The following is a 13288-nucleotide window of genomic DNA, read 5'->3' as shown; positions in this document are numbered from 1 at the left end:
AATAAGTCAGAAAGAAAAAGAAAAATACCGGGTGATCTCACTCATAGCAGGAATTTAGAAAACCCAAATGAGAGACCAGGAAAAAGACTAATTAATACAAAGTAAAAATCAAAATCAACAAGCAACTATAAACCAGAGACACACTACGGGGGAGGGGAAGGGGGAAGGACGGGGCCGGGAAAGGAACAACTAGAGTCAAAAAAAGGGGGGGTGCAATTGTATGGGGAATATAACCAAAATGAAACTGCATACATTGTGCAAAGATGAAAAAAGATGTAAGAATTATATAAAATAAAATACTTAAAAAAAAGACTAAAAATGGATCTGCCATATGACCCAGCAATTCCACTTATAGGTATCTACCCAAAGAACGCAAAAATGGTAATTTGAAAGGAAACACTCCCATGTTTGTATCAGCACTATTTACAGTAGCCAACATATGGAAGCAACCTACATGTCCCAGAACAGATGAGTGAATCAAGAAGATGTATCTACACAATGGATTACTACTCAGTGGTCAAAAAAAATAGACTCATGCCATTTGCAGCAACATGGATGGAACTGGAAGGTATTGTCTTAAGTGAAACAAGCCTCAAAGAAAAACACCCGATGATTTATCTTAATATGTGGAATATGGAGAAACCAAACAATGGATCAGCAAGGACAAACTTTAAAACCGGCCCTGAAAGCTGACCTTAGATCTGAAATATCTAGGAGGGCATAGGGAGGAGGAGGAATAAAGCAGCAGGGGGAAGGGTGGGGTAGTACAATGGAATGGTGGAGGATTATGGGTGCTTTGGTGGTGGGAGAACTGTGATGATCAGATCACACCAGAGGAGAGAAATCCTATAGTGTGAAAAAAATTAACAAGGATGTAAAATAATGGTATTTCAATAAAAATACATATCAGAAATTTTATTTTTGATCACTTTTTTATAGCTATAAAATACTTTTCATATGTTAGCTCATTTGTCATACAAAAGCCTCATAAAAGGCAGGCAGATTGAGTAACCTCCATTTTATAGGTGGAAAATCAGAGATTAACTGATTTGGCTAATATTTAAGAAATGCATCCAGCACTAGAACTTTGCCTACTTAGTATTCCTATATCTGAAAAGTATTGCTGTATTTTTAGCAATATCAATACTTTTTTATTGTATTTCTTTAAAATTACTAGATTATAATAGTAAATATGAGATCATTTTATTTCTTTAAAATAAGTTATTTTATTCTTTCATGTACCCTTTTTATTAAGACACTTATTTTGGGGGGCCCCAGACATTTGAATTTACAATTTGTTTTTACTAGTCTAATTTTTTGTTTTTTCTTCATAAGTTTGTTTCACATTAAAAAAATGTCCTTTTTGTGTAATATTTGTCAAGCGTTTATCAGAAACCATGTCTATAGAGCAGTGTATTAGGTAATGTTTGACAGTAGGAGAGAGAAGACCAGAAGATAATAAAGATTTGTCTTCCTGGTTTAGAGACAGGAAGATTTTGTGAAGGGAGGGTTTGTATTTGATAATAAGGAAGACCTGCTATTAGTTCTTGAGCAATTAATTCGTAACTAGTAATTAAAAAGCAATTAATTGGGAATGAGACTTTTTCTTTTTGTAATTTTTAATTTTTTTAACATTTATCATTTTTTATATTTTTAGGCAATCTTTGCTTCCCTCCAACCCCTCAGATTGAGTCCCCATAGAATTTCCTTCCCCAAGGCACCTGTGCACCATCATCACAGTCCCTTGTTCTCCTCCCTCCATCTCTTTCACGCCTCTCTCTCCTCCTCCCCTGCAGTATGTCACTGGTTTATAATTGTCTGTTTTTGCTTTGTTGTGTTTTGTACTGTTATGTTTTTAACACTGATGTCTTATTTGGTTACCCTATATTCCTGTTATAAGTGAAACCATCCAATATTTTTCTTTTTCCTTGTGGTTTATTTCACTGAGCATAATTCCTTCTAGCGCCATCCATGTTTCTGCGAATGGCATGAGTTTATCTTTTTTGATAGCTGAATAATATTCCATTGTGTATATAGTGAAAAACTTCTTGATCCAGTCATCTATTTTTGGGCAGTTGGATTGTTACCAGGTTTTACCTATTGTAAATAGTGCTGCAATAAACATAGCTGTACAGGTACTCTTTTGAATCACTGTTTTTGTGTCCTTTGGGTAGATCTCTAGTAGTGGAATTGCCGGGTCGTATGTTAGCTCCATTTTTAGACTGAGGAACCTCCAGGCAGCTTTGAGACTTATCATGCACAAAGTGTTTTTTTTATTTTGAGCAGTATTGATCAAGAGGTCAACTCACTGAAAATTTAGGTTCTGGGAAAACGAAAACATCATGGAGAAAAACATGATGCAAGCAACCATTTTATCAATGAAGACTATGATGGGTTGAGAACAGTAACTCTAGTAGAAATTTCGGAAGTAATACATCTAGTAGACACCAAAATTAAAATAAAATACAGCAGGAAAAACTAGAAAAACTCCTGTTAGATACCGAATTGTGATAAACCAATTTAAACTTTCATGGCAGTTTTTTTCTAGCTACCATGCCATTAATAATAATCATTACCTTTATTTTTTTTAATTAATAAATTTTATTTTTATATTCCCCATACAATTGCAATCCCCCCATTCTGACCCCAATCCCTCCCCTCCTGCCCCCCACCCCCCAAAAAGTGTCTCTGGTTCATAGTTTTTTGTTGATTTTGATTTTCACTTTCTTATAGTTATTCATTTTCCTGGTCCCTTATTTAAGTTTTCTAGATTCCTGCTATGAGTGAGACCATCCGGTATTTTTCTTTTTCTTTTTGGCTTATTTCGCTGAGCATGATCCCTTCCAGCGCCATCCATGTTGCTGCAAATTGCATGTGTTTATCTTTTTTGAATGCTGAGTAATATTCCATGGTATGTATGTACCACATCTTCTTGATCCAGTCATCTATTTTTGGGCATTTGGGCTGTTACCAAAGCTTACCTATTGTAAATAGTGCTGCTATAAACATAGGGGTGCAGGTGTTCTTTGGAATTGATGTTTCTGTGTCCTTTGGGTAAATACCTAGGAGTGGAATTGCTGGATCATATGGAAGCTCTATGTTTAGTAGGTCCAGAAATCTCCACACAGCTCTCCATAGTTGTTGGACCAGTTTGCACTCCCACCAACAGTGCAGAAGAGTTCCTTTTTCTACACACCCTCGCCAACATTTGTTGTTGCTAGTTTTTTTAATATGTGCCATTCTCACTGGTGTAAGATTGTATCTCATGGTAGTTTTGATTTGCATTTCCCTGATTGCAAGTGATGTTGAACATTTTTCATATGCCTGTTGGCCATTTGCATTTCCTCTTCAGAGAAGTTTCTTTTTAGCTCTTCTGCCCATTTTTGGACTGGGTTATTTTCTTTGTTGTTGTTGAGTCTCATCAGCTCTTTGCAGATTTTTGTGATCAGTCCTTTATCATTACTGTTGTGTGCAAAAATGTTCTCCCAGTTGGTGGGGTTTCTCTTTGTTTTTGTTATTGTCTCTTTTGCTGTGCAGAAGCAATTTAATTTGATGTAGTCCCAGCTGTTTATCTTTGCCTTCACTATCACTGCTTTGGGTGATGTGTCTGTAAAGATGTCTTTGAGGTGCAAATCACGTAGTGTTTCGCCTATATTTCCTTCTATGTATTTTATGGTTTCAGGTCTTATGTTTAGTTCTTTAATCCATTTTGAGTTGATTTTTGTGTATGGTGTGAGGTAGTGGTCAAGCTTCATTCTTTTGCATGTAGTCGACCCAGTTTTCCCAGCACCATTTATTGAACAAACTTTCTTTGCTCCAATGCATAGTCTTTGCTCCTTTGTCAAATATTAGCTGACCATAAATCTGTGGGTTTATTTCTGGATTTTCTATTAGATTCCATTGGTCTGTTTGTCTGTTCTTGTTCCAATACCATGCAGTTTTGATGATTATGGCTTTGTAGTAGAGTTTGAAGTCTGGGAGTGTGATGCCTCCATTCCCTTCTTTTTTTTTTTTAGGAAAGCTTTGGCTATTCGGGTTTTTTTTGTGATTCCATATGAATTTCATCAATAATTGTTCTATTTCTTTGAAGAATGACATTGAAATTTTGATTGGAATAGCATTGAATCTGTATATTGCTTTTGGTAGGATGGCCATTTTAATAATGTTTATTCTTCCAATCCATGAGCAGGGGATGTCTTTCCATTTCTTTGTGTCTTCTTCTATTTTTTTTAACAGTGTTTTATAGTTTTCTTTGTATAGGTCCTTTACCTCTTTTGTTAGATTTATTCCCAAATATTTGATTTTTTTGTTTCAAAATAAAAGGGATTTTTTTTTTTGATTTCTTCTTCTTCAGATTTATTGTTTGTGTATAGGAAGTCTACTGACTTTTGCGTGTTGATTTTGTATCCTGCCACTTTACTGAACTGAATGATGTATTGAATTAGTTTTTCTGTGGAGTTTTTGGGGTTCTCTATGTATATTATCATATCATCTGCAAATAGTGATAGTTTGACTTCTTCTTTTCCTATTTGGATTCCTTGGATGTCTTTCTCTTGTCTTATTGCTCTGGCTAGGACTTGCAGTATTATATTGAAAAGCAGTGGTGACAGTGGACATCCTTGTCTTGTTCCAGATCTTAATGGGATTGCTTTCAGCTTTTCACCATTGAGAATGATACTGGCTGTTGGCTTGTCATATATGGCCTGTATGATGTGAGGTACGTTCCTTGTATCCCAAGAATTTCAAGGGCTTTTATCATGAATGGGTGTTGCACTTTGTCGAAAGCTTTCTCAGCATCTATTGATATTATCATATGGTTTTTATATTTCTTTTTGTTGATGTGTTGGATAACGTTGATTGATTTTCGGATGTTAAACCATCCATTTGTCCCTAGAATGAATCCTACTTGGTCATGGTGAATTATCTTATGGATACATTGTTGGTTACTGATAGCTAAAATTTTATTGAGGATTTTTGCATCAGTGTTCATTAGGGAGATTGGCCTGTAGTTTTCCTTTTTTGTGTTGTCCTTGTTCGGTTTTGGTATTAGTGTAATGTTGGCTTCATAGAACGTGTTTGGTATTGTCCCTTCCTTCTCAATTTTTTGGAAGAGTTTGTGAAGGATAGGCACTAATTCGTCTCTGAATGTTTGGTAGAATTCATTTATAAATCCATCAGGTCCTGGGCTTTTGTTTTTGGGGAGGTTTTTGATTACCATTTCAATTTCGCTGCTTGTAATTGGTCTGTTTAGGTGTTCTATTTCTTCTTTATCTAGCTTTGGGTTATCGTAGAGTTGTAGGAATTTGTCCATCTCCTCTAGTTTGTTGAACTTGTTTCCATATAACTGTTCATAGTAGTTACTGATTATTCTTTTGATTTCTGCTGCGTCCGTTGTGATTTCTCCTCTTTCATTTATGATGATCCTGTTTATTTGTGCTTTCTCCCTTTTTTCCTTTGTGAGCCTGGCTAGGGTTTTGTCTATTTTATTGATTTTTTCAAAGAACCAGCTCTTGGTTTCATTGATCTTTTGGATTGTTTTTTTAGTTTCAATTTCATTTATTTCTGCTTTGGTTTTTATTATTTCTTTTCTTCTACTGGTTTTGGTTTTTTTTTGTTGTTGTTGTTCTTTTTCTAGATCTTTGAGCTTCGAGATTAGATTGTTTCTTTGAGTTCTTTCTTGTTTCTTGATGTGAGCTTCTATTGCTATATATTTTCCTCTTATTACTGCTTTTGCTGCATCCCATACATTTAGCATATTGGTGTCCTCCTTGTCGTTCAATTCAAATAATTTTTTAATTTCTTCTTTGATCTCCTCATTAGTCCAGTGGTCTTCCAGTAGTGTGGTTTTTAATCTCCATGTGGTAGGAAAGTTCCTTGCCTCCTTTTTATGGTTTATTTCTAGTTTGATGCCTTCATGGTCAGAAAAGATGGTTGGTATGATTTCAATCTTGGTGTATCTGTTGATGTTTGTCTTGTGCCCCAGTATGTGATCAATCCTGGAGAATGATCCATGTACTCTTGAGAAAAATGTGTACTCCATTTTTTGGGGGTTTAGTGTTCTATAGATGTCTGTTAAGCCCAAATGCTCTAGGTCCTTATTTAGAGCTTTAGTTTCTTTACTTATTTTTTGCCTTGTTGATCTATCCGTTGTTGATAGTGGTATGTTGAAGTCTCCCACTACGTATGTGTTTTCTCTGATGTCTGTTTTCAGAGAGGACAACAGTTGTCTGATATATTTTGGTGCTCCTTCGTTTGGTGAGTATATGTTAATGAGTGTTATTTCTTCTTGAAGTATTTTCCCCTTGATCATAATGTAGTGACCGTTGGGGTCTCTTTTTATTTTTTTGTGTTTGAAGTCTGTTTTATCTGATATAAGTATAGCTGGTCCTGCTTTCTTTTTTGGTCCATTTGCTTGTAGGATTGCTTTCCATCCTTTAACTTTGAGCCTATTTTTATCTTTTGTAGCTAAATGTGTTTCCTGGAGACAGCAAAAGGTTGGGTTTTGTTTCTTAATCCAGGCTGCAACTCTGTGTCTTTTTATTGAAGAGTTTAGTCCATTTACATTTAGAGTTAACATTGATATGTTAGTATCTGTGTTTGCCATTGTGTTTGTCTTTGCTTTGATTTTATTTATTTATTCTTTTAATAACTTTTTTTTTTTTGGCCTTCTTTCGTTGTTATTCGTCCCTCTGAGGTTCTGGCTTTAGGATTCCTTGTAGTATTTTTTGAATTGGGAGTTTAGTCGTAATGAAATTCCGGAGTTTCTGTTTGTCTGGGAAGGTCTTTATTCTTTCTTCAAAGAGGAAGGAGAGCTTTGCGGGATAGAGTATTCTTGGTTGGCATCTGTTTTCTTGGAGTCTGTTGACTATGTCCCTCCACTCTCTCCTTGCCCGTAGTGTTTCTTCAGAGAAGTCTGATGTCAGCCTGATTGGTTTTCCTTTGAATGTTATCTGTTTCTTTCCTCTTGTCAGCTTCATTATTTTTTCCTTGTCCTGGATCTGGGAGCTTTACTATCATGTGTCTTGCTGTATTTTTCCTTTCGTCGTGGAAGTTTGGTGTTCTTCTTGATTCTTGTATATCAATTTTCAGCTCCTTCTTCGCGTTTGGGAAGTTCTCTTCAATTATCTGCTGGAATATTTTCCCTGTTCCTACATCTCTCTCCTCTCCTTCTGGAATTCCTATAACTCTTATATTTCCTTTCCTCATGGAGTCAGATAGTTTCCGAAGTCTGTCTTCATTCTTTTTCCTTCGTACTTCTCTTTCCTTTTCTGTTTTGGTTCTTTTTATTTCTGTGTGTTCTAGAGTACTTATTCGTTCTTCCATTTCATCTATTCTGCTTTCATTGCTTTTCCCAGAGTTCTTTAGTTCTTCCATTAATTCTTTGATCTCTTGCATTTCTTTTACTTCCCTCTTTAGGGACTCAATTTCCTTCTTCTGATCATTGTTTTCCTTTATGAGTTCTGTCATTTTTTTAATCACGGCAATTTTAAATTCTCTTTCTGGAAGGCTCAGAAGTTCTTCCAAGTTACTGTCGTTGCAATTGGGGGGGGGTGGTTTTCTTTTTGTGGTGTGCTTTTTCCCTGAGGAGTTGTTAGGTTGCATGTGGTTCTTCTACTCTCTACTGTCTGTTTTCTAATTTGTCATATGCATTGGGACACTGCGTTGCTGGGACTGGCCGGCGTCTTGGGTGAGCTTCTCTGCTCCCCTCTAGCTCCTCCAGGATCCATCTGTCAGTTTCAAGCAGTCTTTATTGAAGAAAGGTCCCTGTTCTAAAATGCCGATGTGGGGACACACACCCCTGTGCGCTTGGTCTGCCCTGGCGGTGGGTTCCCACTCCCCCCTCTGGGTTTGGACTGCAGGCCAGAAGTGGCCTGGCATGGGCGAGCTTCCTCCTCACCTCTGGCTCCTGTGGGAGCCTTCTGCAGGCAGTCTTTCCTTAAGAAATATCCCTGTTCTAAAATGGTGATGCGGGACACACTCCCTGCGTGTCCGGTCTCAGGTATACTCTTCTATGCACCCGGTCTGCCCTGACTGTGGGTGCCCGCTTCCCCTGTGGCCTAGACTGCTGGTCTGAAGGGGCCTGGGGTGGGCTAACTTCCCAGCTGGCCAGCGGTTCCTTCAGGACCCTTCTGCAGTTTTCAAGAAAGGTCCCTGGGTGTTAGTGACTTTTTTTCTGGTCGCTAGGTGGCGCTAGAGATCTCTCCTAGCATTGGGGGCTTTTTTTTCTTCACCCCGTGGGACAGGGAACAGAGCGGGAATGGTAGGGGAAACCTCAACGGCTTTGGGGTGCTGTGTCTGCCTTGTGCCCCACTGACGTGGAGGACCCATGTTCCGAATTTCGTGTCCTGGGTCTCAGTTCCAAAGCCCTCAGGTCCAGGGCGGGCTGTAGCCCAGTTCAGTGGCTGCAGCAATGGTGCCTTTTGCACCCCGCTACCGTGTCTGGGCGCCTGGTTTCTGATTATTCAGTGAGGGACTTTCACCTCAGTGAGGGCCCCCCGCGCGTCTCCCCGCAAGCCTAGGTCACAGGTGCTGGGACCTGGGCAGCCGTGATCCCGATCTGCGTTTGCTTTTCAAGTGTGCCAAGTGCACGGCTTTTCCGCGCAAGCTTACAGGCTGGCCCGGGGCTGTGTGCGGGTCTCCTCCAGAGTCTCTTTGTTCTCCAATGGCCGTTCGCTCACTGCAGTGGCGAAGCCTTCAGGGTTCTCCACAGCTCCCGTTCACGGGTGTTGTGGCTGCAATAGTTCCTTTCCACTCACAGTCCCGCTTGCTGCGTAGTTTGTTCTTGTTGGTCATTTTAGTTTGTTTTTTTCCTCCTCTCTGTGGGTCAGAGAGTGCAGACTCTGTGGGTGGGGGAGGGGAGCAGGGTTCTGCGCTTTCCTCCCTTCTACTCCTCTTTTATGGCCACTTTCTTCTTCGGGTAGTTTGCTGGAGTCACCCGTTTATCTTCCGTGTCCCAGTTCTCACTGGGACCTGCTGCTTTTCCTCCCTATTAACTTTTTTAATGGGAGATCTTACTCGCAGCGTCTCCTTGCCGCCATGTTGCTCCGCCCTCTCCATAATCATTACCTTTAATAACTACCACTGTTTGGCATTTACCATGTGCTAGGCACTGTGCTGGGTTCTTTACAGGCAATATCTCATTTAATCTTCAAAACAACATTAAAAGTAGGCAGTATTACACCTATTTTATTAATGTGTAATTTAGGTATCAGGGTAAATAATTTCATGTAAGTTCACAGAGTCATCTTGTCTCAGTATTAGGTTTGAACCCTGATCTATTCTGAAGGTTGTGCTCCTTAACCACTATCTGGAATTATTTGTAAAATACAATTCCACTGCTTACCTTAAATTCTCAAAAATGTACATGTAACATAACCTGTTAAGCCCTGAAATTTTTTTTGTTTTTCAAATCTAAATTATGTTTCATATTGCATTGAAACTTTAACAGATGAATTTTTAATGTGTGGGTCACATTAAGGTACAACATAGACTAAACTTGATAAGGTAAAGGATGTAAAAGTAAAAATTGCCATGAAAAGTTAAGCCTGTATAAAAATGTCGCTGGGTGCAATGATCAAGAACATGGTGTTATTTTTTAAATTTCTCATTAGTCAGGATTTGCATGAAGATGTTGAAGAAGCCGGTGCACTGCAGAAAAATCATACTTCTCTGACACCTGCAAACTCCACAGAAACTGCAGATTCTGCTTGCCTGCCTACAGAAGATAAGTCATTAAGCACTGCAAATTGTGAAAAGCCCATAGAACAAACTCCAAGCAGTCATCCAGAGAGTGCCCTAGCAGTAAATGATATTGAAACTACAAGGGAGAAAGAAAACCATTGTGATGACAAAACTTGTGTGCAGTCAGCTTCAGAAGAGGAAGCAAGTGAAAGTGTACCTATAGCAGAAGACACCACCAAGCAACCAAAGAAAAATATTACTTACTCACAAATTATTAAGGAAGGCAGGAGATTTAACATCGATTTGGTATCAAAAGTAAGTACCAATTTTAGACATCTTACCATAGAAGAGACTGAAAGAGATTTTTGGGTATTTTCATGAGTTTGAATGGTTAGTAATAGTTTTACTTCCCTAAGTTGGAAACAAAAGAGTCTAGAGGAGTGAAAGTTACACCTTGTCCTGCATAGTTTTCATGCGTTCATACAATTGAAAAATAAATTATGTTACCTAATGTGGGCTCCTTGCCTGATTGCTCATAATCCAATAACCATGCCACCAGCTTTAGAGTAAAGATATAGTTTAATGCAAGATCACTGGATGGGATACTATAGGCCAGACTCTTGAAATCATTCTCCTTAATGTTGGTGCTTTGGGTCATATTTACGAGGTTGAGGAACAAAGAAAATACTTTAAAAATGCAAATTGGTAGCGTCTGATTGGTTGCTTTCTGCTGAACGGTGCTGTAATTCGAATTTGGGTCTAGAACTGCAATGGAAGTGAGCACCTTTCACTTCTGAATGTGTCCATTTAACTATGAGGTGGGCATCTTCCTTTTTTCTGTGGCATTTTGTTCTGGCAGTGAGGGTTCAGCTTGGGGACAGTGAATGCTATTCTGGGTCTGCACTCTGAAACACAACTGGTCAACTTATGAAATGATGTTTTTCCTCATTTAAAATGGATATGGATATTTTTGTCCCATTGTTTCACTCTCACAAGCCTCCTGCTATTCTTGCAAAATTAGCAGAAATAGGAAAGGGTCATCACCATGATTTCAGTAGTAACTTACCATAATTTCCCTACAAAAACATGACTACTTAAAGAACATATAACTATAGCTTTGCAAGAGGCTTATCATTTTTTAAATGTTAGTCATTTAATGAACATTTTTGTAATTCTTACTCTGTGAAAAGCAGTGTGTACTTCATCATATTAGATCTATTAGTCACTGCTTGGAAATTTCATATTCTAATAATTGTATATAGTTATTAGCTCTAAGTTTAAAATGATGATCAGATATCTATCTCAAGCCCCTTTTGAATTTTTTTTCTATTTTTTTGCTTACAACTGGGGCGTGGCCAGAGGTGCGGGAGTTGAGAGGATTCACCAGTGGCAGAGTGAGGAGCAGAACAGATGGATTTACTGAAATACACTGCTAATGGATGTGCTGCATCCATTTAAGGTCTGCTGCTCCATATGTGAGTTAGCTCCCTGGCTGGGGATCGAACTCAGGTTGTAGCAGTGGTAGTGCTGAGATTTAACCCCTAGGCCACCAGGGAGGCCCCAAGCCCTCTTTTTTAATACCATGATAAATAATTAACTATAGAGAGAAAAAAAAATTTCTCATTCAAAATATAGATATCTGTACAAATTACCCACAGTCAATATACATGAATTGTATAAATTTATACTATTTCATAATTTACCAAGTTAAAGATGACTAACAAAGTTGATAAAATAGCTTGTGGTTTGTGGAAAAAGACTTTACCCAATAAAGTAAAGGAAATTTACAAACCAGACCTCCACTTTACAAAAATAAGTTTACTCAGTCTTAGAAAACAAAAAGCTAGCAAATGTACAGAGAGCTGGTTAGTGCTAACACCACAGTTGAGACAGAATCTTTTTAATGATGTTTTTTAAATTCTGTTGCCATGACAGATTATAGTCACTTGCTACTTTCAAGGCCAAAGCCATAATATAAGTTCTGATCATTTCCCCCGGTTATGCCTACTAGTTTGTTTTATGTACATTCATACATATTTAAGTGCTAGGTAAAATCATATTTTCCAGTACTACCATGTTTAAAATGTTGAACTTACCTATTGAAAAAAAAAAGTTAACAATTATCAAGTGTAATAGTGCAAATTTCCTCTACAAGATCTACTGCAGAGAAAGATTCTATGAAATACAGATTTACATCAGAGGGAATGATGAAAAAATTCAGGTATGACATCTGGGAGAAACTGCAGCCACCCTATGACTTCACTCCCAAGCAAATAAAATGATCATTTTCTTGGACTCAGTCTATTCAATCATTAAAAGGTACTGTCCAAATTATGGCACTGTCACTTATTTATTTATTTATTTATTTATTTATTTATTTACCATTCTATCATGTGCCAGATAGTCATAGCTCTGACGTGGTTTGAATTCTGTAGTCTATTCCAAGAAGGAACCTACCCAAAGTAAAAATCAAATTTATCCATTCATTAAAAGATGATCTCGCCATAGATTATATCTTTTTAGCATAGTGTAGTTTTTGGAAGCATCAAGCCCTAACTCTTTCCTAAGTCCAGTTTGATATCTCTAAGCTACTTGACATTTCTGCATGCAGTTGGTCTCAAAGTCATCATGGTAAAGCTAGCAGTACTGTGGTCCTTTGCAGTTATGAATCATCTCCATGTATATAGCCTAATTTTAAAAAAGTAATTTGAAGGCTTAGGTTAGTTAAGTCACGATGCACAACTGAAACTAATATATTATTGTTACTTCAGTAAAAAAATTACTGAAACATTATATCTAAGAACATGCATACTTTTAGTAATTATGGCACCCTCGATAGCTAATTATTGAACCTAGCTCCCATTATTTTAATTAAATTGAGATAGTCTTTAGTCTCTGACCACTATGAAATTGCTGTGGTAGATCACTTACAAAGTGCAAAAGAAGCTTAGGTTTAAATATGGTACACATTCATTATGTTTAAGCTTCACAAATAAAAGTTTAATATAGTTATCATTTTTATTATCAAGGTAACATTGGTTTGCAATGCTGTTTCTGTTTTACAAGTTTAGGCTCTCACCCTTCAAGTGTTGTTATCACATCATACCTATCACCAAAACACCCATAGTCTTTCAGCATAGTCCATTGTGCTCCTTCCCCTACTGGTAGCTTTAGTTCTACTGTCAGATTTCTAGGTTTCGTTATTAGTTTGGCTTTATTTGACCCTTTGTTTTCCTTCTATATATTACACATTTAAGTTACACCATACATTAGTTGTCTTTCTCCTTCTGGCTTATTTTGCTTAGCATAATCCACTCCAACTCCTTCCATATTGTCACAGATGGCAAGAATTTACCTTTTTTTTATAGTTGAGTAGTAGTCCGTTGTATACCTATACCACATTTTCCTGATAGATTCATTTATTTTTGGGCACCTAGATATTTTCCATAGTCTGGCCAATGTAAACTGTGCTGCCATGAATATTGGGATACATACATCCCTTCAAATTAGTGTTTTTGTATTCTTTTGGTAGATACTTAGTAATGAAATTGCTGAGTCATATGGCTGATCCAGTTTTCATCTTTTGAGAAACCTCCATGTTCTTTTC

At 37.6% G+C, this 13288-nt stretch overlaps 1 protein-coding gene across 1 annotated transcript in view; it reads left to right on the top strand.

Moving 5' to 3' along the window:
- The window catches only part of CHM (CHM Rab escort protein), a gene marked incomplete at its 3' end in the record, with an annotated part of 193218 nt that overhangs the window by 73387 nt on the left and 106543 nt on the right, over positions 1-13288 (top strand). The window contains exon 5 of the mRNA XM_084259085.1: positions 9612-9996. Within this exon, the coding sequence (XP_084115211.1) occupies positions 9612-9996 (385 nt within the window). The remainder of the gene's footprint in view (positions 1-9611; positions 9997-13288) is intronic.

Source organism: Talpa europaea (genome assembly GCF_964194135.1).
Source record: "Talpa europaea genome assembly, chromosome: X".
In the NCBI taxonomy this organism is placed as follows: domain Eukaryota; kingdom Metazoa; phylum Chordata; class Mammalia; order Eulipotyphla; family Talpidae; genus Talpa; species Talpa europaea.
This window is presented reverse-complemented; position numbering and strand designations above follow the sequence as displayed.